The sequence below is a fragment of the Carica papaya genome, chromosome 2 (genome assembly GCF_054855325.1).
Source record: "Carica papaya isolate Zhongbai chromosome 2, ASM5485532v1, whole genome shotgun sequence".
NCBI classification, from domain to species: domain Eukaryota; kingdom Viridiplantae; phylum Streptophyta; class Magnoliopsida; order Brassicales; family Caricaceae; genus Carica; species Carica papaya.
Genome location: NC_142310.1, coordinates 29,492,296 through 29,520,000, shown reverse-complemented (window position 1 = coordinate 29,520,000; position 27,705 = coordinate 29,492,296). Strand labels below are relative to the sequence as shown.

Sequence of the window (27,705 nt, the reverse complement as noted above, 5' to 3'; positions counted from 1 at the left end):
AGTCAAGTTATCCTCTTCAATACTGATGTACGTAAATATAGGTAACATACCTAAAGAGATAAGGGATGAGGTTATTGGTGACTCTGTCCTCGGAAAACAATGTGGCTATGACTTCTATGGGATTGCAGAAGTCTAATATTGCAGATGGTAATCAATAGATAAAATAAGTTGCGGCTAACACAACGTCTCCTGGTTAGCGATGAGCAAGGGACTATTTTTCCTCCATGCTATCTGCTTTGTTGTGAATTATAGACACAAAAGGATTCACGAATAATTCATTCTTTGAAAGAATGAAAATAATATCTGGTTAAAATAGTCATGGGCATCATCAGTTCGAAAATATTTGACTTCTACTCTAAGCTGGGTATTGATCGTGTGTGAATTAAAGAATAACGTGACTAATCTTATATTTAGATTTTAACAAGAAAAGTCAGGTTACTCTATTGCAATTTTCGATAAAAGAAATAAATCATCAAGTTTCAAAAATATTACAAATATTTAAGGGTCATGAAATATCATTATAAACCAAATAAAAAAGGAAATAACTTCTTTTATTACCCAAGAGAGAGGAGGGGAAAAGGGAATGGGGGAGGAGGGAATGATACGTTTGTGTTTTGCCAATTCACATGCATCACAATGTAAATTTCAATTACTAGACTCCGAAAACAAAGAGGAAAATATAACATTAAGACTAGAAAATGAGGGATGACCTTATCTGATAGAGCCTTATCTGATAGAGCCGTATCCTATCAAGGATGTTGGTGGAAAGGACAATTCGTGATGTCCCAGATGCATCAATGAATTATAATCTGTTTCAAGTCTCAACATTTCCAATTGTCCTTCCTGAATTCTAATCCTGAAATTCACAAAGAGACGAAGAAAAAATCACATAACAATTGAGATCTTGGGACAATTTACTTACTGATACTAAATTGCTGCACAATTTAGAGAGATCTAATACATCAGTAAGTGTAAAGTGATGATTAAACTTTATGGTTCAGACTTTTGCTACTATGACTAGTAAATTCGTTACTAGGCTCTGGTATAGAGATCAAAAATTGAGTGAAGTTGATCATGTGGCTTATGACTCCTAAGTCTACGGTTAATGATAACATAAAATGCTTATTTGAGGAATTTAAACTGTGGAAGATAGAAAATTATTAACTACTATATTTTATTATTTAGTATTATATAATTAGAATTTTATGAGTATACTAATCTTATATAATTAAAATTTTAATAGAATAAAAATTTTTCTATTTGTAGTTTATAAATTTTATAAATACTCTTAAGTATAACAACATAAAGTGTGGTGAGAAATCAAAATTATTATTATTTTTTTAAAATCAACATAGTATCATAGCAAAATAAATCTATTTTAGGATTTTAATTTCAGAATTTTTTACGAACTCTAAAAATAGCAAAAAGAACCAAATTAGAAGAAGAGAAGCCAAATCAGAGGAAGAGAGGAAGCAGCCGATCTCCTTCTCAATGCGAAGATCCGGACACAGGAAGCTCTTCTGCCGCATCGGGTCGCACACACGTCCCGCCTTCGATCTTCTTTTTTCGTTGCACATAAGGAGCTTTCCGACCGCACCGCATCGCACATAGGTCCGACTTTAGATCTTCGTCTTCCGCCGTGCACAGGAAGCTTTCTAGCTGTGCCGCGTTGTACACAGATCCGACCTTCGATCTTCTTCTTCCGCCGCGCATAGAGCCACATGCAGAAAGCTTTCTAGTCGCACCTTTTTGCGCACAGATCCCGACCTCTTCTGTCGCGCCGCGCCGCACTTCGCACAGATCCGAGCTGAGCCGCTCTCCCTTTGAACCAAGTTCAAGTCGTTTTTGAGCCGAAACCGAACCGTTTTTAGCCGAGCCAAGCCGAACCACACTGCTGCCTGACAGATGTAGTTCCAATTTGCAACCCTTTTTTAGTATCATTTGTTATTGATTAAAAAGTTTGTACTTCATCACTGGATATTATTTTTCCTTATTTCTAGTACTCTAAAATAACTGAAGCAAAAAAAGTGATGGTTCTAATTCGGATAATCCCGCATTACAAATTAGTACTGTAAAACTTGATGGGTAATTATCTTTTTTAATTAAGATCTTATTTATTATTTATCAAAGTTAGAAGATTGTAAGGGTACATTATAGGCGATATGAAAAAATCATATGTAGCTAATTTAGAATATAACATGTGGGACTCTGACTCCTTCATAATGTCTTGACTCATCAATTCCACACAACCCTATATTGCACGAATATATGAAATGTAATATCTCTCACATACTCACAAGTGAGTAATGATACCTATATTTATGAATTTCGAAATAAAGTTCATGGTACAAAACGAGGAAAGATGACTATTTCTCAATATTTTTCAAAATTGAGTGGATTATGACAAGAGCTAAATTATTATCAAGGTTTTCAGGCATATTGCCTTGAATATACAATCAAATTTTAGAAATTGATTGAAAATTAGCAGATTTATGATTTCTTAGTTGGTTTGAATACAAATATGATCAAATACAAATTTAGGTGCTTGGTAAAGATTCTCTTCTCTCATTACAATAAACTTATTTTTATATTGTGAGAATAAAGTAGAAGGAATGTCATGCTTCATATAGCACCAATTGAAAAAGTTCAATTAGTTACTCAGTCTGACTAGTCCAAAAATGTACGGGAGTATGATTATTGTGACAAACTAGAACACACTAAAGAAACTTACTGAAAGTTGCATGGAAAACCAACTAGAGGTCGTGAGAGAAGGAATTGTGAACCTACGAGAGCTCAAGAAAATTTGGTTTAGATAAAGTGAAACACCTAACACACCAACAGTTGAAATCTTTCCAATCGAAAAGATTCAACATTTAAAGCATATTCTGTCTCAATTTAACTCTTCATCTGTTATAAGTGCATCAAATATAGTAAAATCAGCATCTTGGAACAAAGAAGATGATTGACATTGGTAAACTGCAGATTGACTCTTTAGAACTTGTTCTGCAAGTTGAGCATGTATGATATCGCTGCACCAATTTGATGGGGAGTGTTGACTGTTATATTTTATTATTTAATTATTTTAATTTATTATTTGGCATTATATATAATTATAACTATATGAGAATAATAATTTCATATAATTAAAATTCTAATAAAATAAAAATTTCTCTATCTGTAGATTACGAATTCTATAAATACTTTAAATGTAACAAAATAAAGAGTGAGAAATAAAAATTATTATTTTTTCTCTAAAATCAACAAAAATATACCTGAATGCACCAAATAATTAATACCTTACGATGTAGCCTCTAATATGATTTACAGTTTAGGTAATTAAAATCGATTAAATAAATCAAAATATATTATCGACTGACCAGAATCAACAATAATTGTGTGGTAGAGGCTAGTCGGTGCAGCAAGATTGGTTTGAGCGGCACACATGACAAACTAATGGGTAGGGTTGCAAACGGTCGGGATAGACATCCAGGGGCTTGTGCAGCAAGACAGGACAGATGTGCAGCTACTAGGTGGACTTGATAGAACAGCTGATTTGGAGAGGCTAAATGCACCTGTTTGTGGTTGAACAGAAGGTTGCCGCTGCAGCTTAGTAGAGCAGGTTATATGCAGCTCCAGCGGCTAGTCAGAGGCACCGCTGGAGGCCAGCTACCAAATTCAAACACATGGCCAAAGGTGCTATTTGGGGCTGGTACAGCAGAGGGCAACGACGTCATTTGGCGGCACGGCTGGTGGTGGGTCATGCACAAATATTGTGGCTCTTGGTTGGCTATTTTCTGATGATGAAAGCCGGTGGTAAATGTGGCTGACTCTAAAAGTTGACTTCTTTTAGAGTTTTTCTTATTTCGGCAAAGTCCAACTAAAGTTTACGAAAAGAGTTTAAAGTTTTCTTAACCTACAGATCTAATACTTTGTGAAAGAATGAATTTATATATTTCATTAAATATTAAGGCCCTATATAGACAAGTGAATAGTAATAATACAAGTAAATAATATTAATTACAAATATCATAAAAATTGGAGTATATTATTAATATATGCGCTACCCTAATGTAACCTTAATGTACACTTCTTAACATATATCATCATAACAACGTGATGATGAAAAAGAAAAACTAAAATTCAAATATTGCCTAACAAAAGAGTTCGAGATCAAAGAGTTACGAAAGTTGAAGTATTTTCTCAGAATTAAAATTGTTAGTGCAAAACCAAAAATCTTCATTTCCCAACAAAAATACATTCACAACATAGTAAGAGATACGACAAATTAGCATATAAACTAATTAGTACTCTAATTGATCCTAATCATAAATTGGGCCAGCAAAAGAGGACATGCCAATTGATAAGGAAATGTATCAAAGATTACTTAGCAGATTAATATATCTGCCACATACAAGATAGAACATTACCTAGTAATGAGTGTTAAGTTCATCCCAAACTTAAGGAGGTGCAAACTTATGGGCTGCCTACAAAATGCTATATTACCTAAAAAGGACATACAAAATACAAATCATGTTAAAAAGAATAACAGGTCATTCCTAGAAGCTTATACAGATGCAGACAATGCAAGGGTAGTGGTGGATAGAAAATCTACCACATGTTCCTGTACTTTCCTTAAGGATAACTTGGTCACTTGAAAGAGTAAGAAATAAAAATTAGTGACAAAATCAAGCGCAGAATTAGAATTTCGAGAATTGTTCAAGGGATATGTGAGCTACCATGACTAAAGAGAATCTTGGAAAATCTGATAATCAAGTGGAATAATCTTATACACTTATACTGTGACAATAAATTGGCTACAAGTATCGTTCATAATTTGGTACAACATAACAAGATCAAACATATTGAGATTGACAGACAATTCATCAAAGAGAAACTAAACAATAGTTTAATATGTATTTCATACATGTTTATCAGCTCACAACTTGTAGATGTGATGACCAAAAGATTGAGTAATTCAATATTCTAGACTATCATCGGCATATATAGATGGACGATGTCAATTTTCTAACTCGATTGAGAGAGTTAAAGAGTATATTATATGTAATTAGGATAGAGGATTTTAGAGTAAAATACGCCTATGTAATTAATTGTCTATTTCCTTTTCTGTTTTAGAAATTCCGCATATATAGGATCATGATATTTAATAATGCACATATTCAATTATTCTTAACAGTACATTACCTATAACTTCTAGCTCTAAAACCAAATTATTATGATCCTTATTGATATAGATCAAGTTATGAGTATATGCATATAGATTCTATCAATATGATTTTTTAATGTTTTCGAGTTTTTCTTTCCTTATCTATCTTTAATATGATTCTAGGGGTTGTTAAGATACAAAAAATAAAAAAAAAATCACAAAAAGGAGCAAAATAGTCTTTTTGCGTGTATAAATTAGTGTTAGGGTTTCAACCCTAATCGGTACCATCATCCAATATACATTGCAAAATCTCGCTACCGCTGCCTACTATCAAAACGGCCGTGCAAATCCTGCCTCCCTCAATGTTATCTTTTAATTCCCACACGAGTCTATAAATAGGCTCAATTTGTATCTCAAAAACCATTGAATAAGATCAGAATTATTTATCTCAAAGTTCTCTCTTTTCTCTGTTCTCTCCTTTCTTTCTCTTCTTTTCCTCTTCTTTCTTTGCAAATCAGAAACTATGTTAAAGGCTTTTGAAAAAGTGGTATCAGAGTCATTGGAGCAAGTTGAATCATGCACCAAGGTCGCTTTGCGTACTTGATCCAAGGGAAATGTGGTAGCCGTGGTGGAACAGCCAAACCTGATGATGAAAAATTTCGACTAGTGGTTCTCCGACTTCATGGCCAAAGTTCGCAAGAACAAAAAAAAACACAAAGATAATTTGAGTAGCTAGTGGAACCGATACGTGGTGCACCATACTAGGAGTTGTCGAGCCCGCAACCCAGGCAACAATCGCCCCAATTGGGCTGAGCATGTGGAGATGATACATGATAGTATAGCGCACCAGAAAAGGTTGAGCCTGGTGACCCCACAACACAGCCATGCCAAACGGGCAAAGAGACTTTCTGCCGAGTCCCCTTGCTCGCGAAGAAGCAGGAATGAAAAAATGCAATTCGAGAGTTAAAAACCTTAAAACCAATTTTGACTAATTCAAGGATTAAAACATGTGAACTGGTCCGACTTGGTTCAAACCAACCCGAGTTTGACCGAACCAGTCCGAACCAAACCAACCCATACCAAACTGGTCCAAAGTAAACTGCTTAGATCGAACTGGCCCATTTTCTTAATCAAGTTAGACCCCTAATTTCACCATGAATCGAATTGGTTCACCCCTCTTTGGTCAACTACCTAGCCTACCTAAGGTGGAAGTCTTACTTTATTATGGAATTAATCCCTCTGCTAGGATCCGAGATGCGATAAATATTTTTTGGTGTACGGAGCACTGAAAGAACAAAAGGCGGAGGTGCCTTCACTCTACTTGGATGATGTAGCAAATGTTCAGTATGAGGGATGGTTAGCAAAAGTGAAAGAGCTTGAATGGAATTTTTTTGTAGAGGAACTCTGTCGAAAATTTGGGAGCACCTCCTAAAGAGATTTCATTGAATAATTTAACAAGCTGGCGTGTACCAGAACCGTTCTGTATATCAAGAACGTTTCAAGCATTTGCACGCATCAGTAAATGTCAACAATCGCACTCTTTCTAAGAAGTTTTTCATTTTCAATTTTATCAGTAGGCTCAAAACAGAACTGTAGCCAATGATAAATCTGTTTAACTCACGCTTGCCCAACCAAACATTTGAACAAGACTTGCTACAAGATAATATGTGATAGAAATATCTCAAAATTCATATATTATTGGCAAAGTTGTCCAATTTTTAAAAGGATCTGAAATAAAAATTATAAACAACCATCCTGAGCTATGTAAAAAGAGATGGAATCTAGAAGAGCAAATGTTGCTTGCTACAAGTGTGGAGACCAGTATTTTTCAAGACACTACTGCTTAAATAAAATGGTAATGGTCTTGGAGGAGATTATTATGGAAAGGACTCTCAGAAAATATTTCCAGAACTCAACCTTGAGAACAAGGTTGTTACTACAGAGTATTGTTAGGATACAAATGGTAAAAAGGAAAATTTACAAAAAATGGCAAAGTAGTCTTTTTACATGTACAAATTAGGGTTAGGGTTTCAACCCTAACTGTTACCATCATCCTGCAGCAGCCGCAAGATCCCACTGCCATTGCCTTCAATTGAAACGACCACACAAATCCCGCCTCCATCAATGTTATCTTTTAATTCCCGCAAGTCTATAAATAAACTCGATTTGTAACTCAAACATTATTGAATAAGATAAGAATTATTTACCTCAAAGTTCTCTCTTTATCTCTGTTGTTCTCTCCTTTCTCTCTCTTCTCTTTCTCTTCTTTTTTTTTCAGATCAGAAATCATATCAAAGGCTTCTAACAGGGGCTCGCTAAGAGAGTATACTACAACAATTTGAGTTAGAAAGTACACGATAATTGAGTAAAATTTACCATACATAAACTCTAAATAGAAACAACATAGGTTTTACAAAGAAGGGAGTAGTTAGTTCTGGCAGTCACTTCCAGAGTCAACATCACTGTCCTCTGTTTCTCTCTAATTTTCTCCTAGCACACAAAATTGTAGCTCCTAACTAGACACAAGCAACACACATTTCTCACTAATTTTTTGCTTCTACTAAACACACACAACACAACACATAATACAAAACAACACAGAAAAACAGCACATAACCTATATTCAAATTACCTCATTTCTTTTTCCTTTTTTGTTTCATCTTATCAAAACATGTTATTTTTTCACTCATGTTCCTAATGAAAACTCCTATTCTGAAGTCCTAACTGACTTCCAACATAAAATCATAACTCAATTAAGTGTTTTCCTATTAAGCCTTAACTAGAAATCTAAACAAAACAAAGTTCATCCTTAAGTAGACTATTGTTAACGATAAAAAAAAGCTCCTATTACAAAGTTCTAACTTGCTATGACAAATCTCGGCTCAATCACATCATTTCTAATTAAGTGTTCACTAGAAATGTAAACCAAAACAAAGTTCACCCTTAAGGACAAAAGCCATCCTCTTCTCCCTCTTGTTTAACGCACCCTTACCTTCCTCTTTCTTCTCTTACTTAATGATATTTTTATCTTTTTATTTCATGATAGGCACAACATTTGGCTCCACAAGTACACTTCATCATTTTTCCTAATTGGCAATGAAAAAATGTCTTGAAATTTAAATAAAAATCTAGCCTGGGCCATCAACCTCCATATCAGAAGTAAACCAATTATCAAACATAAGAGCACATTATGGCGACATTGCAAGAATAGATTAGATATGATTGGCTCCTATAGACATTTTAATGTACTCGGGGTAGATGCTTATAAAAGTTTCCTTCCATCATTTACTTTTTTATCATAGGGAGCTATCAAATCTACAGAGCAACATGCACACCCTTATTGAGATAGAAGTAGGTATGGACACTTCATTATCATTTAAAGGAGGGAAAAATCTAAAGTATGATTTGAAAATGGATGTTTCAGCTCCAGCAGCAGTATTATTCAAATAGCTGGCCGGATATATTCCAATCTGTAAAGAAATACTAAAAATGTAATAATTAATTCCAATAAACTCGGAAAACCAGATGCACACAGCATGAAAAAGTTACATACTGAAATCTTTAGGAGATGCCTTAAATCACTATCAGTAGAATTCTGTGAGAACTTGCCTTAACAGATAATGACAGCGACAACGCTACAGCTCCTCTCAAACCTGACCATGTGAGAATCGTAGCTTCCTTCCAATCCAAACCATAACCAAAATATCTCAAAAATGGATAAAGTACTCCAATGACAACGCCGCGAGACAATTGTACATAAATGTACAAAAGAAATAAGAATCCCCATGAATTCCCTGAAATAAGAAGAAAAGAATTATTAAAGTTTCTTGAAACCTAGAGAGTGCATAAAGGTTCATAAAAGTGACTTTAAAGCATACTGGAGAATAATAACCTTTCAATACCTCACTTGAGTATTACTAATAAAAAAGGAAAAAAAGAGGTGCTCAATCAATAAATTTCCTACTAAAAGGGAAGCCTTAAGAGTGAATTAAACCATTAAACCTGATTTCATAGAGAACATCATAAGAACTAGCACCAATGAAGTACCTATATTACATTGCAGATGAACTTAAAGTTGAAAATTTCAAGAGATCCCAGCATGTTGGCAAATTCATTTGAATAAGATAACGGTCGCAACATAATTAAAGTTTGGCCCAGTACATTATAGACTAGAAAGGTGAAAACACAAATTCTAAGCTGATAACAATTTTAGATTGGGCACAATATAATCAAACACTATAAAAGCTCCTGACGAAAGCAATAGGATTGGTGTTATCTCCCAGAACGCCAGTAGATGCCATATCCCTTCCAAGACAGATTGAACAAATTCAGGAAATGTATATTAAATTTGGTTCGCACAAATCGACAACTCAGGCTCTAGTTAGCTGTAGTTGGGATTGTTTTCTTTCTACAACTCCGCCCTGCTTCTAGTACATTAGTGCTTTGGACGCATTTGTTAATTTGTCAACCTCTTTTCCAGTTTTAAGAAACAAATACTAGCTGCTTTTGGAAAGTAACTATGTGATTTCTTTACTATAGCATCAAATCTTTAGGGAAACAGAAAAACCAATTGTGGACTTCTATTAATTTTCAAATAGATGCACTATCTCTAACAAGAATTAGATAGAATACATATAAATATATTTAACATTTTAGACAAAAATTCCCCTAAATGCAATCCAATCATATAGGTTTATTCCAATAAATATCTTCAAAAACATTATTATCAAAAATATTACCACACATAAAGATTGAGAACAAAAACTGCAACAGCATTTTGTAAAAAGCAAGTTATGAGAAGTGGTATTAACTTTTGAAAAGAGTAAGCTTTTAGCTATAGCAATTAAAAAGAAGCTGATTTTGTCATAATTACTTTCTCTCAGCAAAAACAAACAGAGTTTTAAGCCCTCCATTCTGAAGCAAGAAAATATCTTGTTAAATACACTGGCAGACAATCACAACAAGAGAGATAAGTACTGCCTCTTTGGTTCTAAACTTGAATGCCTCTAAAACAAAAGGTGTCAAAAATTAATCACATTGATACTAAAAAATATAAGCTTCCCTCTCCTTGAATCTCCATGCCAATGGACAAATGGGGGTGAAATAGGTTAGAGAACTTGACTGGGGAAAGGAGTTCGATGGTGGTGGTCACCAGTCAAACTGTCGCCGAAGGTGGCCAAAATTGCAAGTTGAAGTTCTTGCGAGCTTAATTTGTAAACACCCAGGATTAATTTGTTCAAGCAACAACATAAAGGTTTAAGCTGCCAATTGTGCAATCTTCAGTATTCTCATGTCCCAAAATAATTTTAGCATGTGAGCAGAAGATTAGATGAAAATGAATGTGAGTAGTACCATGGTTTTTAAAAACGCTGTCACTTCCGAGAATGCCTTCAGCTATCACAACTCCACTGTGAAAGCAAAAAAGAAAACAGAACAATGTGACAACGTATTATTAAATAATGCACATAGCAAGTTATTCGCGACAAGAAAGAAAAATAAATGAAGTTAGAAACATAAATAAATGGCACTGCCATATCATGTTGACAAGTAACCTGTTCATTGATCAGTTGGTTTCAAAATTGGTTGCAGAGGAGATAGAACATACACCCATATCATGAGTTACTGATTGCCCATCAAACTAGGAAATAAAAACACGTTAAGCCAGTAACAATACTTATGCGTAGTTCACACGTGAACATAATAGGACTTCTCATGCCTAATCTAGACTTAAAGAAACTCAAACCGCTTCTCTAATCCCATTATTGTCAAAAGCTGATAAAAAGCATTTCTTAGTAGTTCTTCAAGATCATTCTTAGTAGTTCATGTCCCCCATCTATAAAACCCCTTAGAAGTAAACTTGTGTTTTCTATAAAGATTCGATCTTATGGATCCACAAACCGTTACAAGGCTCGATTAGTGGTTCTTGATAACAAGAAAGAGTATGGTCTAAACTATGATGACATCTTTCCACTAGTAGACAAGATGACAACCGTAGGCACCATACTATCCCTTACTGCATCTCAATCATGGTCTCTACATCAAATGGATGTTAAGAACACGTTCGTATATGGTGATCTCATTGAGAAAGTTTACATAAAACTTCTGCATGGTATGCCTACTTCCTCACCTAATGTTGCTTGTAAACCAAAGCGTTCTTTATATGCCTTAAAGTAGACACCGTAGGCATGGTTCGAAAAGTTCAAATTCACTTTTCTTGGTTTTTCATTTACACAAAATCAATATGATTCCTCATTTTTCTTCAAATGACATCTAAAAATTTAGTTGTACTTTTTATTTATGTAGATGATATAGTTATCATTGGCTCTAATAAGGATAAAATCTCTGAAATTCAAAATTTGTTACACTTTTTTTTTCACATAAACATTTTTTCAAACAAAACGATGCACATTTGTGTATTTTGAGTAGTTATGAAACGGCAGCCATATTTTGCATTTTGATTTTGAATTTCAAAAGCAACACGACCTACTTTTTGAACAGACTTCATTTGCCCTACCTGCTTCTCCCCCCAACCTCTGCTCTAAACTGCTTCCACAAATGTCTTCTCTTGTTTCATCTCTAGTCGGATGCAAAGCTCAATCTTGTAGCTCAAGTAACATGGTAGATCCATCAGACTGTCATATTCTTGACCTCTCCCATCAGTTGTCTACAACTGGTTGCCATTTTTTTCCCTTTTCTGATTTGGATTTTCACATGGATGACTCGACATTGGGTGTGCCACTAAATTGATACCTATGTGTTTCTCAATGAGAGTCTTTAGTCTTTTAATATACATCTTGAAATTCACTAGGAATTGAAGTTACCTCCATTGGGCATCATCATGTTGGAATTTGTTCCAATAATTTAAAATATTACCTCTGATATCCTTTAAGAATTGAATAATAATTAGTGTAGAAAAAGAAAAAATTATCAAAAAGATTTTACTTATAACACGTGACTGCATAAGGAAAATATTGAGAAAAAAATACACTAGTTATGTATTGAATCACTGAGTCAACTCGAACAAAAAATTCACTTAATTAACTTAAACCAAAAACTTACTGAGTCAACTTGGCAATTCTTTACCACCTTGACTCAGCTCAACTTGGATATGGACTGGAGTCACAAGCACAGCAAAGGGGAGAGGCACCAATGGCCGGCACGCTCGCATCTATGTGTAGAGAGTTGCAACAGAGACGAGTTAGGGTTCTAGCAGTTTTGCTTATGTCTAGTCACAGTCATGTAGTCACAGTCGTGATTGGGCAGAGGGGCGCTCCATGGCTGCATAGCAGAGGGAAGATGCGTCTAGTCACATCGGGATCATGTTTCGTGCTTCACGTTGGGATGATGTCAAGACAGAGACATGTCCATATCGCACTTTGCATTTGAGCACGACTAACAAAGCATTGTCTGATCGTTTGGTACAAAGAGGGTTGCATCTAGTCACAATTGTATCTAGTGATAGAGAAGGTCGCGTGACGAAATTGCAGCACAGTAAGGTCCTGGATGAGTGATTGGATGCGCAACTTAGGGTTTTGGCTCCAGTGATAAAGGCATGCCACTAGTGGCTGGCAAAAGTGGCTGACGATTGTTCTATAGTGGTCAGTTACGGAAACTGAGGTAAACTTTTTTAGGATTTTTCTTTTTCTATTTCGGGAATAAAGGCCGAATAGAATTTGTAAGTGAAGTTAAATTTTTTTTAATTTACAACTTTTATACCATGTTAAGAATGGATTTTTTATTAATGTGTTTTATTGAATAGTATAATTTTATATATATAGATTTTTCAGGACGGAAAAAGGAAATAAACAATTAATTAAAATTAATTATAAATGATGCAATTTAGCTTTATACTCGTTAACCTGATTTATTTTTTCCTTAACACCTTAATTTACTTCTTTTTTAACAACCATACCCATTAACCTGATTTACTTCCTCCCTAACAGAAGTTATTTATAAGTAATTTAATAGTTTTTGTAGACAAGTCTTAGCAGTAACTGTTTTTAACCAAAAACAGAAACTGCTTATGTAATTTCCGTTGTATAAATTTTCATTGTTACTGTATGAAAGGTATGGAAGGAAATAATTAAAGGAGTTAAGTACTTATTTACTCAAGAGATTGTAGGGTTCTCTTTTAATGAGCCCTAATTTACTTCAAAATAAGTAAAGGTAGGAAAACACAAGAGCATTCAAAAAGTTCCGCAGATTTTCATATTAATCGTCCCATAACTAGATCTGTTAGTAGGGACGATAACAATTTGGTATTAGAGCCACAAGTTATCGATGACTTATAGGCTATGTTTGAGTCTTTTCTGAAGAGAAGATCTTGAACAGGACCGCATCAAATTTGATATCTCGAATGGACGGCTGGAGGGACTTTCTGTTGGCCACACAGATAAGAGGGGAAATGGAGAAGGCAGTGTACAGCCTGGGTGTCAACATCACCTTGGCGATGAGTATGTGGCCAACAGGGCTGCTCCTTTTATTTCAAGGTACACTAAGTTAAATTTTCCATGTGTTGATGGTTCTCTAGATCCTCTTCCCTGGACCGGTTGTTGTGAACATTTTTTTGGGCCATCAAATGACTGTAGAGAAGGAAAGTCTCCTAGCCTCCTTCAATTCGGAAGGCGATGCCCAATTATGGTTTCTGAAATGAGAAAGATATCATCCAGCTTTGAATTGGAAAATTTTCAAATATTTCTGTCAATTACGTTTTGGACCACCAATACGGAGTAAGAAATGAGTGGAACTCAGTAAGTTACAGCATCATGGCACCCGTTGCAGAATATCACAATCAGTTCGAGCTTCTCTCAGCATAGGCCAGTGCGCTCACATGGGAACAGGAAGTGAAAACTTTTTTGAATGGATTGAAGGAAAACATTGCTGTGCAGGTTGAACTGCAGAATCCACGCGACTTAACCACAGCCATGAGTCTCGAGCACCGTTATGAACAACATTTGTCCAAACCCACTGGAGAAGAAGGTCTCTTCCAGCGCCCTCTTCTCCCCCACAATCTGGTGGTGAAACGACTCTCACAGGCCAAACTCGAGCATTGCTGCACAGGAGGCGTTCGTTTAATTGTGATGAAAAATTTAAGTCATGTATCAGTCTAAACGAATATTTTGGTTGGAATTAGAAGATAATGGCAATTCAGATGAACCGGCTCAAGATAATTTAAATCAAACCACTGACAGTTTTCCACTATCAACAACAGTATGTAGCCCAGCATTAGCTCTTAAGGAGAAGTGCCATTTGGAGGGGGGAAGTGGCGTGAGGGATTTTAGCCACTAAAAGAATAATAGTAATAATAATATTTCAAAATTATGTTATTTCTAGTTTAGGCATTTAAGGGTTTTTTCATGTGTTAATGAATTTTTTATAGGTTTTATATAGGTATCTATATAAAAAAATTTCTGTCAACTAATTGTTCAACCAAGTCAAGGAAGATAAGGTTAGGCAGTTATGAAAGTTATTTATAAGCAGTGTAGCAGTTTTTGTAGACAAGTTTTAGTCTTAGCAGTAACTCTCTTCTGCCAACAACTAAAACTATTTATGCAATTTCTACCGTATAAATTTTCATTTTTAATCTATGAAAGGTATTGAAGGAAATAGTTAAAGGTATTGATTACTTATTTACTCAAGAAATCATAGGGTTCTCTATTAAGGAGTCCTAATTTACCTCAAAATAAGTAAAGGTAGGAAAACTCAAACGCACTAAAAAATTTCTGCAGATTTTTGTGATAGTTGTCCCATAACTAGGTCCGTCAGTAGGGACCATAACACATATATATGTAACGCTTCTCTGCTTTCTCATTACTGCAATTTTTATGAATCTAGAATTGCATCTTAAAGCTCTTACCTCAAGATGAAAATTAATGTGTTGGCAATGTATGCAACCATTTCCCTACAAAATCAGAATAAAAAAAAGATAAAAAAGGATTGAGACATGATGCTCGATTGCAGTTTGGAATTGTAATAACAAGGTTATCTATCTATCAACATTTAAATTATAGAGATACTTGAGAACTAAGAAGCTAACATCTTAATGCTGACAACTGGAACCACCAGATTTCAAGTAGGTGTGTTTTCCTCTCTTAATCATGCACTCCTTCAGTTGTTTTTCATATCATTACAACTATCACTATCAGTATTATGTTTAGCCCTTCATATTCTACCACAACGATTACCACTATCATCACATCTCCATCACTGTTGTCACAGCAAGCAATACTCCTACCTGTGCTCTGAAAAACTACGACTCCAAAATTTCCTAAAAATATTTTTAACCAAAAAATCACCAATAACAACATACTAATAAATCCCCTTGATCCCAAAACAACTAATAACACAACCTTGATAATTCTAAAGAACAAGATTTTCTTTCATGGCTGATCATCACATGCGAATAAACATGTGTCTCTGTAAATAAGTAAAACATGAAATATATATTGTAAGCTCCACTCAAGCCATCCCTTAATAATAGTTTATTTTCCTCCTTTTGTCCCTAGAAGGTGCATTTAACATATTATGAGCTACTCCATATGTCACTTTCACATTCAATGTGTATAAGCAGCAGTAAAAACAACTAAGATATCCAAAAAGGAATGGAAAGGCCCAAATATACCAGAAGTTTACTTCCTTAGGAGAGCTTGTCCTGCTCTAGTTTGTATTTTTTCCTTCCATCTAATTATATTTATTCTTTTATTATGCATATATATATATATATATATGGATATACCAGAAGTGATGCAAGCTTTGTTGTCCATTGCCCTTAAATGCTGTCTTTGCAACTGCTGCATAAAACCTGTTCACAAATTGCAATATAAAGAGAACTGTTTTCTTCTTCTCTTTTCTCTTCTGATTCGAGAAAGAAAGAAGATGTTTTTTCAAGTAGCAAAAATATGAGGGAAGGGATATCTTTTTCTCAAGTAGCAAAAATATGAGGGAAGGGATATCTTTTTCTCAAGTAGCAAAAAGATGAGAGAAACCAGTTTTAACTTACATTCCTAAAGTCATAACTGTCAGCACACCAGAAACCTCAGCACCTTCTTGAGCCTATAACATAAAAAGCTTCTCAAATTCTTTCCCAGAAAAGATAAACACACAGAAAATGTAATCTAAATTAGCAAAGTCCTAACTGTAAACATGCTCATCACCTTTTGCAGCCTATAACATAAAAACTCTTCTCAATTATTTCACACAAAATATAAACTAACATAAAATTATATTTAAATTTTGTGAAATCAGCGACAGTTCCTAAAAACATTATTAGAGTTCAACAATATTTTGATTTTGACTATAGCATGCAATATAGTAACTGGAAAAAATGGCAGAAACATATCTAGATTTAAGAAAAAAAGTACCCGCTCAAAAAGAGATATCAATACTATGTTTGTTTGCATGATTTTTCGTTTAATGCAAGTCAAAGTCCAAAATCTTGATGCAATTTGTCCTTTTTTTCTCTTATTCTTTGCAAGATTTTATTCTTTAACATATCCTGCATTCATCCTCACTCAGTAAATTTCTCAGTGCACAACTAGATAAGGTTTGTTGAAATTCAAAACTTAGGGATATAACAAGTCTCTTGGTTATCTGAATGAAGAATATTTAATTATATATTTGCATCGGAATGAGGTCTGTAACTAAGCATAATTTTTATAAAAAAAAAATAACTATTAGACAGACAGTTCAGTTTCTTTCATGATATTGGAATCAGACAACATCAATATGGACAAGGAAATTGACTGCACATCAAAAAACATGAAAAACTTGATGAATTGATTGTTCAATGATAAGTTGAAGCAATTGAACACTTAATCAATTGTACAAATATGTTCGTGGAATTGGTACCAATAATTTTAATTAAGTGCTAAGTTTAAAAGAGAAAAAGGTCATACAGTGAAGTAAGCAATATAGCTCACTGCAAGCGTCAGTGTGATCTCTATCACTGTGTCGTTGAAAATAAATCCGAGCCATAAAACAGATGCAAAGCCAAAAGCAAGACCAATGCCTACACTGAACCAAAATCTGAACCTTATAACCATACTATAAGAGTATGCCTGTCAACATTCTTTGTTGAGAAGACACGATACTTACGCTCCAAGTGCAACTTGACTCAGAAACTTGACTATGGCACCCCAGTTAAAGCTTTGTCCCATCACCATCTTAAAGAAAAGTTGGTACACCACAATTGCTGTCCTGCAGTTGCAAAGAAGGCAGATACAAAGAAACCAAATGGTAAAATGCATGAACTATGTGTCTCAGAACAAATATTTGGGACTTGTTAATCAAAAATTCTGATTGGATTATGCAAAGAACTGTACATTGGCCACTTATACTAACTCCATATTTTAAGTCCTTGTTGCAAACTGACACTTTGGGCTTTTGTGTTATATAATTATTCGTTCTTATAAATTTACCAGAACTCTTTGTCTGCTAAGGATTTAGATAAATTTCCTATGGCATTGTAAATGACACTTGGGCCAGTTGTGGCTCAAAAATGAAAACCAAAATTATTATATTGAAGAAGCCTTACTAATCCAGTTTGAGTCTCACCATCCTTCACCTAACCTTGATAAGCAAACCTGGTACCTTAAATCTTCGAGTACATAATTTTGTAAATTTTTTCACACCTTTTTTATTATGTTTCTGTTTCTTACTCATACGAAACTGTATATATAGGACCCCAATATTCAATAAAAAATTTATATTTATTCTTTCACATAGTATAAGAATTCTAAAAAAAAGAAAACTATAAACTTCTTTTATAAATCCTAATTAGTTTTAATTGTTGAAATATGAAGAAACCCGGAAGGAGTCAGTCTTAATTGCCGGCGACAACCACCCCAGCCGTCGGCCACCAACCACCAAGACCAACCTTCATTGCAAGCTTCATCTCTCCAACTGCTCAGCAAAACTCTATCCAGCTCAATCGCACATCACTCTACGCGCCGCTGCTCCAGCCTCCAGCCCAGCTGCAAGCAACCCTGTGTGCCACTGCTATTCTTCCTTGCTCTATCGCCAGCCTAGCCGCTGCTCCCTTCAACTATTGCTCCCTAAAGTCACATGAATCACCAAGAAAAGCCAGTCGTGCACCCCACATAGCCAGCTGCACCAGCCTCCAGCTGCACCAGCCTCCAGCTGCACCAGCCTCCAGCTGCATCTATCCACCTCAGCTGCCTCCAACTGCGTTTGTGTTCCAGTCGGCTCTACAACAGAGCTGCCATTATTTCTGTCCATTCAATGCCAGCCCAATATTCTTCTTGTTTAACTAATTTAATTGTCCTTAGTTGCCCTACAAAAGTTACATCATGTCAGAGATTATGTCTCAAGTTACTGGAGCAAATCCCCATATGGAAAATTCACCACAAATCAGTTAAGAATTTCAGCCAATTCAAGTGTCTATCACTTGAATGGTAATGGAAAGCCCAGTTCCTTAGAGCTCTGCTCGCCATTACTTTATTGGCCTTGAAGCCTTGTAAATACCAAGGGCCTTTTCTCAGGGTCCAAACAGATTAGAAGTGCATGTTTATACTGTCCAATTCTACTATGTTTCTGACCTGTCATGTCGACCCACTTTTCTTATCTGTAGTCGTGCTGGTCAACAGAGACACATAGAAATAAATGCTGGAGTTGAGGATTTGCCTCGACAAAATCCTCTTAACACAAGCTACATCCATTACAAAGCAAATTATGCGGCTGAACCTTCGACTGTTTGAAAACTGAAATTGGATGCTCATCAGCCTCATTGGCTCCTTCTAGTACTAGACCTCCACCAGCATGGTAGCCCGATGAGCCCACCTTGGTAGGGATACCTCCCTATATCAGAACCTCTCCCGCATCGACCCAAAGTACTGGATCGAGAAACTGCAAATTTTGGTGATCCCTGCATGGCACACATCATGTACCACCATGATATTCCCCGGTGACCTTGTGGTATACAGATTCTGCATTGGAGTTGTGCCTTGATAAACCTTGTCAACTACGTAAATCGTCCTCCTCTATTCTTATGCACCCCCACCAGCATATAGTCATTCTCTCTTCGACAGACAGGTGAATGGATCAGCTCCTCATTATCCAATAATTTCAAAATGTTTCCCAACCATTCCGCTTCAACTTGGCTGAGAGTGAGCACAAACCTTTTATTCAGCAGTTTTTATTTTATCTTGACACCTCTTTGTTTTCCCTGACCTCCACCATTTCTTGAAAGAGTGAATATCTTCCGCTCGATTCAGAATTCCATCGTTAGACCTTCTTGTATCACCATGACCTTCTTGTCATCATCCTCAATTAATAAGAAAACTAATCATGCTCATCTTATTTAGAACAGAATCTTTCCATGGGCTATATAAAGCGTGAATGAATGAATGGTCAAATTAAAAAAGTAAAAATAAAAAATAAAAAGAATGATCAAATAAGAATGACATGGAATATCAAATAGGAGAACCCAGGCGCTCTAGATGAGACATAGGCATGAAGCCTAAAGAAAAAGAAAAAGAAACTAAGAGGGAAGATGTCTACAGGGTTGACTAACCTAACCAAAGAAAAAGCAGCTATTAGGTGTTGTCTATTTCACTTAAGTTTTTTTTTCTTTTATTTTTGGTAATAAAAAAAAACAATATTGGTGTTAGTGGTGAGGCAACAACTGTGGCAATGCGGTGACATTATGGTAATAGCAGCAGTGACAATGGTGATCATAGCAATGGTGGTGGTAACAACAATGGTGGTTATGGATAGCTCCAAAGGTGGCAGTGATAGGGGTTGGCGACAAAAATAAATGAATCAAAATTTTAAACTTTTCATGAAACCCCTCCACCAATAATAGAGGAAATGTCAAATCTTACTAAAGTTCTTTCTACTTATCATGTTGACCAATTTTCTTATCAATGTGACTTTGTTTTGCCTGATATTCCTCTAGAATCTACAACTAGAATGTCAAATCTTACTATAAGTTTTTCTAGTTATCATGTTAACCAACTTCCATATCAGTGTGACTTTGTTTTTTCTCATATTCCTCTAGAATCTACAACTTCGATGACTAAGCTCTTAATTCCTATGGAGATTACAAGTGTCCGAAGTTGCAAGATTTCAAAATGTAAGCTCCTGCTTTATGAACATTGATACTTCATCGCTTCAAACATGAGGTTTATTTTTTATAAAGTGGGTCGTCATGATGTAAAACAATAAGATATTACTTTCAAATAAATTTTCAATGAAAGAATTTTTTTATAACAATGATTTTTTTATTTTTAAATTATTGATATTATTTGTGCTTATTTAGACATTATAAAATTTCAATTTCACATTTAGGTAAATTATAGAAATTATAAGAACTACAATCTTTTATATTTCCTTTTTTTATAATTTTCCTTATAAGTAGTGGTTTATATAAAGGTACTCACTATCAACAAATAAGGACAAGCAATGGTAAATTAAAAATTCCTTTCTAATAGTTTTGTTCTACATTCTCTCTGTATGCTCATTCTTCTTTATTATAACTCTATCTAACATATCATCATCAGTTTATTTCTCTCTTTATTTCTTCACTTTAATCAACAATTTTCTCTAACCTATCTATATTTTTCACTTTCTCAACTAAATTTCTTCCTTTTCTAGACCATCTACAAAGCAAGTTAATGTAACTACCACTTGTCCTGCATCACAAATTTTCGCAGCTGCTGGATTTTATTTTGTCAACTGCTGGATTTTCTAACTAGAACAGCATGCCAGATACTAAATTTTCATGTTAACCCTACACATGCTATTTGGAAAGAATTATCTGTTTGACTACTTTGTGGGTAAAGTTCATGGTTCTTCTGAGGTTTGCCTCTGCCTGCTATGCAAAAGAATTGGAAGGCAGGCTTACATTAAAATTTTGGCCCCTTTTTTTCTTTCTAGCTTTTTTTCTTTCTTTATATGTGAGGAGAATTTATCCTCATCTATTTCTGTTCTCTTTCTGTGTTAATGATGTTTTTTTAATTAGAAAAAAGCATATGTATTAATGGGTTACAATTGCAACTTTCATAACCAAAATTGTAGATCAATCCATATACTTACCCATCGTTCATCAAGGACTCTCCTTCAATAATCGTACTTAATTTTTTGCTTGCACCAAGCTCTTTTAATAAAGCAACTACAGCCACAGGATCAGTAGCACTCAGAAGTCCCCCAAGCAATAATGATGTTTTCCAGTCCCACTTATATGGAAAAGTTAGCTGCGAGATCGGCCTTGCAGATTTAGTTATGCTGAAAATTTAGTTGTCTCAGTCTACACATCACAGAATTACATACCTTCAAAGCAGATCCAAGACATAATGTTGAAATGAGAACTCCTGGACCAGCAAGTAGAAGCATCTGTGCCAAACACCTCTAAGTAGAAAATAAGAAAAGCAAATATTCATCAGAAGCTATTTAATAAGATAAGATTGAAAATGTTCAACAATCTTTTCATAGTGCAGACAAAAAATTTGTCTGAAGTTTGACTGTTGCTCATTATAGCCATGATTTCCACAGGCCTTCATCTTAAGTTAATGGCACCATTGACTTTAACTTCAAAAAAAATAAAGGGACCTGCACCAAATTGCAAAGTACAAAAGAGACTAGCCCTCGAATTGAACATTGTTAAGAAGTGTATATTTCATATAATTAAGGTAGAAGGTATGTTAGTAAAATACCCACATATGTAATTAATTATATAATTCTTTTTATTGTCAGAATATGTATAGATAAGATCTTAATACTAAACAAAAACAAAACATTCATTCTTTCACTTGGTATCAAAGTTTAAGACAAAATATTCTAACTCTTTTTTTACAAACCCTAATCAGTTTTCATTGTCGAAATAAGAAAAACACAAGAATTCTAAGCAAGGTCAGCCTTCATAAACAGCCACCACCACCACCACCACTACCGGCCTTCATAGCTGGCCACCAGCAAGCTCAGTCATCTCCAGCCGCTGCCATCTCTCTATTGGGTACACCTATATGTTAGGTGTACTCTCCACACCTGAGCAAACTAAGTCAGGTTGCTGGGAGGGCCTGCTCTCGCACTTCTAAGCCGTAGCATTTATTTTCCCTCTAGGATGTGTACTTTCATCTTACTGGTTATTTTAAAAAACTTCGCTAATTTACTTGGGTTACTAGTGTGATTCTGGCTATTTTGACCGCATCTATTGGTGTAACAGGTTCTTCCTTGTGTCAGGATCCATTTTTTTTTAGTCAAAATTGTAGCAGTTGTACAGGAAGTTATTAAGAATCGTCTTTTGCCAGGTGTGATTACAGATCCTAGATGCAGAGCTTGCCTAGCATTTCCAATATGACTAATTCCTCTAGTTGGATTGTCATTCTTCCTCGCTGACGGCTTCAACTGAGCCATAGGTTGGTGACTTGGCCGTGCTATTTGCTACAATGGACTCATCCCCCAGCAACTGCGCACCTACCCATCCATGCGCCAGTCCGTAGTTGTGCACCCAGCCGCACACCTGCAACCTAGTTGCACGCTTACCTACCAGTCATGCGCCTGCCTACCAGCAGTGTGTCCTCCTACCTCGCCTGCTCCAGCTGTGACTTCACAAGAGCCACACTCCCAAGAAGGGGCACCATCAGGATTAACTCTAATATGTTGTTGAGAATGTGCCACTAGAATTAACCAAGAACCTGAACTGCAAAATATATTTTTCTTCTCATTATGATTTTTTAGGACTAGAACTCAGATAAGATGATTGGACATGTTGAACTCAGGAACGGATTATATTTACTTGGATGCACATGGGCTATCTCTCTCTACCACTACTATAGACTCTACTACAAATCTCTTGGTCATCTTTCTTTTTCTATTTTGAAGTTTATTTTTTTTTATTTAAAAACTTTGTTGATGAAAATTTATATTGTGTTATATGTGAATTTTAAATATAAGCGTGTAATATTTTTTCTATAGTAATATTTAGGGACCTGGCTACACTCCTATACTATCTAGGGCTCCATGATTTTTGTCATTCATTGATTATTGCACAAAAATCACGGAACTCTTTTTACTTAAGGAAAAATTTGATGACTAATATAATACCTCAATTTTGCAAAACAATTACAACCCAATTTGGAACCACATAAGAAGATCCTCTACTGATAATGCTAAAAATATTTAATCATACATTTTCTTCTTCTTTCAGCCTAGAATGAATAATTTATGAATCATCATATGTTTGATGATTCCACACTCCACAACAAAATAAGATAATGGAACAAAAGAATAAACAACTCTTTACTACTATCTGAGTCTTCTTATTCCATAACCATGTACCTAAATAGCATTAGAAGAAAATAGCCCTTATTGCTACATACACTATCAATCGATTACCCTCTAGTGTCCTTAATTTTAAAAATCCTTTATAAAATAAACCCTTTCCAAATTTTATCCAGAAGTCAGTATCATAAACTATCTAGTTTCTTGGATATTTGGGTGTATCTCATTTGTTCATATCTATACCCATGAGAGAGGGAAACTTGATCTCAGAGATTTAAAATATATATTGTAGGGTGCTCCTCTTCTCAAAAAGGATACAAATATCATCATTTGTCTATATAAAAATTTTATGTCTACTAATACTGCTTTTGTTGAGTCAAATCTTATTTTTATGGAGAATCCATGTCGGAAGATAAGGGTACAGATATTTCAGTGGACCTGTTTCCATAATTACCATCCACACTAGTTTTACCGCTACACCACTAGAAGAAAATCTTCACACTCATACTACCCAAGAAACCTTACATTGCTCGAGATTTACTCAAGTATATTCAATGATGAAGAACCCAAGTCTTGAACTGAGGCGAGGTCGAACATAAGAAACAAGTTTTGGAACTGAGATAAGTGCTGAAACCCCTAGCAACCTGATATTGATGTGCCCACTGCAATCTATTAAATAGCCAAAGAATGCACTAAAAATTCACTGTATTTAATTTCACATATTATCTTTTTTGACAAGTGTTCACAATCCCACAAGAATTTTCTCATGAGTTCTAATACTGATATTATTTCTAACACTGTATTTGAGATATTATACGATAAAAAATGAAAAAAAAAATATCATGATTGTTAAAATACAGGCACTAGAAAAGAACTAGACATGGGACATAATGGATTTGTCCAAACGAAAGAAGACCGTAGGATGCAAGTGAATATTCACTATAAAATACAGGGTAAATGGAATAATTGAAAGGAGACTAATTAGGAGATTGATTTACCTATCACACACAAGACATGACATTACTTATGTAGTAAATTTGATAAGTTAATTCATACACAGCCCTAAAGGTATTCATTTATAGGTAGCCTATAGAATACTACACTATCTAAAGGGGTAGGGAAAGGCATAATGTTTAAAAGGAATTGGTTGATCTTTGAAACTTACACTACTGCATATTATGCAGGATCAATAGAGGATAGAAGATCTATTATAGGTTACTGTATTTTTCTTGGGGCAAAATTGGTCATTTGGATGAGTAAAAAGCTAAACATAGTTGTAAAATCAAGCGCAAAGTCAAAATATTACGCAATGGCACAAGGGGCATATGAGTTACTGTAGTTGAAGAGACTCTTGGAAGATTTAAGGGTGAAGTGGGATAACTCAATCATCTTTACTGTGGCAACAAATCGCCAATAAGAATTGCTCACAATCCTGTACAGCATCATAACACAAAATAATTTGAAGTTGATAGACATTTTATCAAGGAGAAGGTAGACAATGGTTTAATATGTACTCTCTATGTGCTCACCAAGTTACAAATTACAGATATGTATAAAAATCTTGAGTAGTTCAACATTCCAAAATATCATTACCAAGCTAATGATGGATAACATCTATTTCCCAACATGAGGGGGAGTATAAAAGAATGTAGTTTTTGTATAAATAGAACTAAAATAGGTTAAGAATATTAAAGTAAAATACACCCTTTCAAATTAATTTTAACTTCTCTTTTCTTTATCCCTAGAACTTGTATAAATAGAAACATAGTATTCAATGAGAACAACCCAGTTATTCCTGACAATTATGTGTAATTAAAGCAAATAATATATTAGCAAAACACCCACATGTAATTAATTGTATGTTTCCTTTTATTGTTCTCAAGACTATGTATATATATGGCTCTAATACTCAATAATAAATATAACATTCATTCTTCCACAAATATGAATCCCCATTACCTGGAAAAGCGCAACTACATGGAGACAAGAAAGCTATTTGAAAACCACTATCAGTAATCTAACATGCTCTGATGTGGAAAAAATTGAACTTTCTAATCCTGCTTCATCATGTGTGTAGTTTGAACAGTCAATTGACAATTTTCTCCACTTCTAAATTAAGGACTTAATGCGTACAGAATTTGAGATTTTACCATTTTATCTCCCCAGAACAACAAAAAAAGCTACATTCCTTTACTTTTACACAAATCCAGAGGGAGGGGTATCTGTTGTTGATTATACAGAATATACAGAATACTTGCTGCTAAGATTCTATCCAGAATATCCAAAGATTCCTCTTTTTCCTTTATATATACACGTCGTTTATATTAAATTCTAAATCTCATATTAGCTAATTCTTTATTTTGTAACCATCTATAGTCCGTATGAAAATGCACAGATAGAACTATTCTCTCTCTCTAATTTTACCATTCTCTCAATGTGGTGTCAGAACTATGTCCACCATTGCTACCCATTTACAAACCAGGTTGTTCTGTACTCATGGTCTCATGTTCCTGAAGCCAACTTCTCACAGTTTTGCACCTGCCTGTTTCCTCAGGAGCGGTGCAGGCAACTCCATCTCAGTTTCTCTTTTTCTGGTGCAGCTGCGCTAACTACCGTAACTCAAGAAGCTGAGAGAGTATGCGCATGAGCTAACATTAATCTTCCTTGAAGACATCTTGTTAGTGGCCTATAGTTATGAGCAGAGAGTGTCAATAAGCCATTTGCAGCCAGAAAGAAAGCGACTGTGAGGGCCAAATTATTCAATAAAAAAATAACATTTTATTCTCCCACAAATATTATAAAGTTCATTATGATTTTGTTCATCAATATGCCTCCTTTGAGGTGGGAGATCTGGTTTTACTGTATTTACAGCCCTATCACCAAATTTCCTTCTGAAATGCAGTTATAAGTTATCTCCTTGCTCTAATGGTCCATCCCCAATTCTAGAAAAAACCAGATAACTAGCCCATCATTCGGAGCCACCTAAAATTTCTGAACTTCACCATTTGTTCCATGTTTCTTTTCTAGAAAGTATCATGTAACTCCTACAATCTTACCACATCTGCCATTGGTGGATCATGGAATGCCCATTCTCACTCCACTTCTGCTGTATTTTCACAATCAAGGCCACATCAAGCAAGCACTAATTCACTGAGAAGGGTTGTCTCCTGCTGAAGCCTCTTGGGAACTTGTTGATCATTTAGCTGTAAAATCCCAATTTCGCACTTGAGGACAAGTGCCAAGTTTGATGGAAAGAATTGCTAGTCTTAAGGGGAATTCTTATCCTAACACAAGAGAAGTTGGTCGTTTAACAATTGGTTTGAATTTGTAAGCCTATAGAAGAGCTGCTAAAGAACATTTCATGAAGTTGTACACCAAGAAGATAAAATGGAGACCAAGACTGGAAAATTTACAATTCAGGTCTCTTTCAGAGGGCAGTAGGAAGCTTGTTGAACAGGAATTTAGAGAAGAGGAAATACATACTGCGTTGATGTCGTGTAATGGGGATAAAGCAACAAGGTCTGATGGCTTCAACATGAGATTCCTACAGGAGTTTTAAGAAGTATTAAAGAGTGATATTATTGCTGTCTTTAGGGAGTTTTTTTATTCCAGGTCATTTGTCAAAGCTTTGAATTCAATTTTTATTGTTCTAATAGCAAAAACTGAAGGGGCGATGAGTATAAAAGAATTTCGTCCTATTAGTCCTGCGGGGTGTATGTATAAATTGATTTCAAATGTGCTAGCTAGGCAATTGTCAAAGGCATTAGCAAAAGTGATTGGGGAGAGCCAAAACGCTTTTGTTAAAGGTAGACAGATTCTTGATGTTGTGATGGTGGCAAACGAGATAGTAGATGAACTAATAAGTAATAAAAGGGAAGGTGTATTATGTAAACTAGATATGGAGAAGGCTTTTAACAACGTCGACTGAAAGTTTGTGGAATATATGTTGGAAAAATTGGGTTTTGGTGATAGATGGAGAAAATGAATAAAACAACGCATTACAGCTACATCGTTTGCGGTAAATGGTTAATGGTGGAGTTTCATCATTCTTCACAGCTTCAAAAGGTTTGAGACAGGGAGACCCACTTTCACCTTTTTTATTTATAGTAGTTATGGAAGCTTTTACCAGATTGTTGGAGAGGGCAAAAGAGTTAAGTATGATTAAAGGGGTAATGGTTGGCAAAGGAAATTCTATGGTTGAGGTGTCTCATCTATTGTTTGTCGATGATGTTATCATATTTTATCAGTCAGGTAGTTGAAAATGTTACACCTACGATGCATCCTACTATGAATTCAAATGATAT

At 35.1% G+C, this 27,705-nt stretch overlaps 1 protein-coding gene across 5 annotated transcripts in view; it reads right to left on the bottom strand.

The window, feature by feature from the left end:
• Positions 1-27,705, bottom strand: part of SOS1 (sodium proton exchanger, putative (NHX7) (SOS1)) — a 67,308-nt gene that overhangs the window by 23,040 nt on the left and 16,563 nt on the right. For 4 of the 5 annotated variants that reach the window (XM_088213956.1, XM_088213953.1, XM_088213952.1 and 1 more), the window contains exons 4-12: positions 21,452-21,529; positions 21,218-21,375; positions 17,258-17,359; positions 17,059-17,176; positions 16,164-16,216; positions 15,900-15,965; positions 15,021-15,065; positions 10,517-10,572; positions 8,774-8,958 (exon numbers count right to left, since the gene is read on the bottom strand). In XM_088213956.1, the coding sequence (XP_088070082.1) occupies positions 8,774-8,958; positions 10,517-10,572; positions 15,021-15,065; positions 15,900-15,965; positions 16,164-16,216; positions 17,059-17,176; positions 17,258-17,359; positions 21,218-21,375; positions 21,452-21,529 (861 nt within the window). The remainder of the gene's footprint in view (positions 1-8,773; positions 8,959-10,516; positions 10,573-15,020; positions 15,066-15,899; positions 15,966-16,163; positions 16,217-17,058; positions 17,177-17,257; positions 17,360-21,217; positions 21,376-21,451; positions 21,530-27,705) is intronic. The other variant, XM_088213954.1, reaches the window with a different exon arrangement.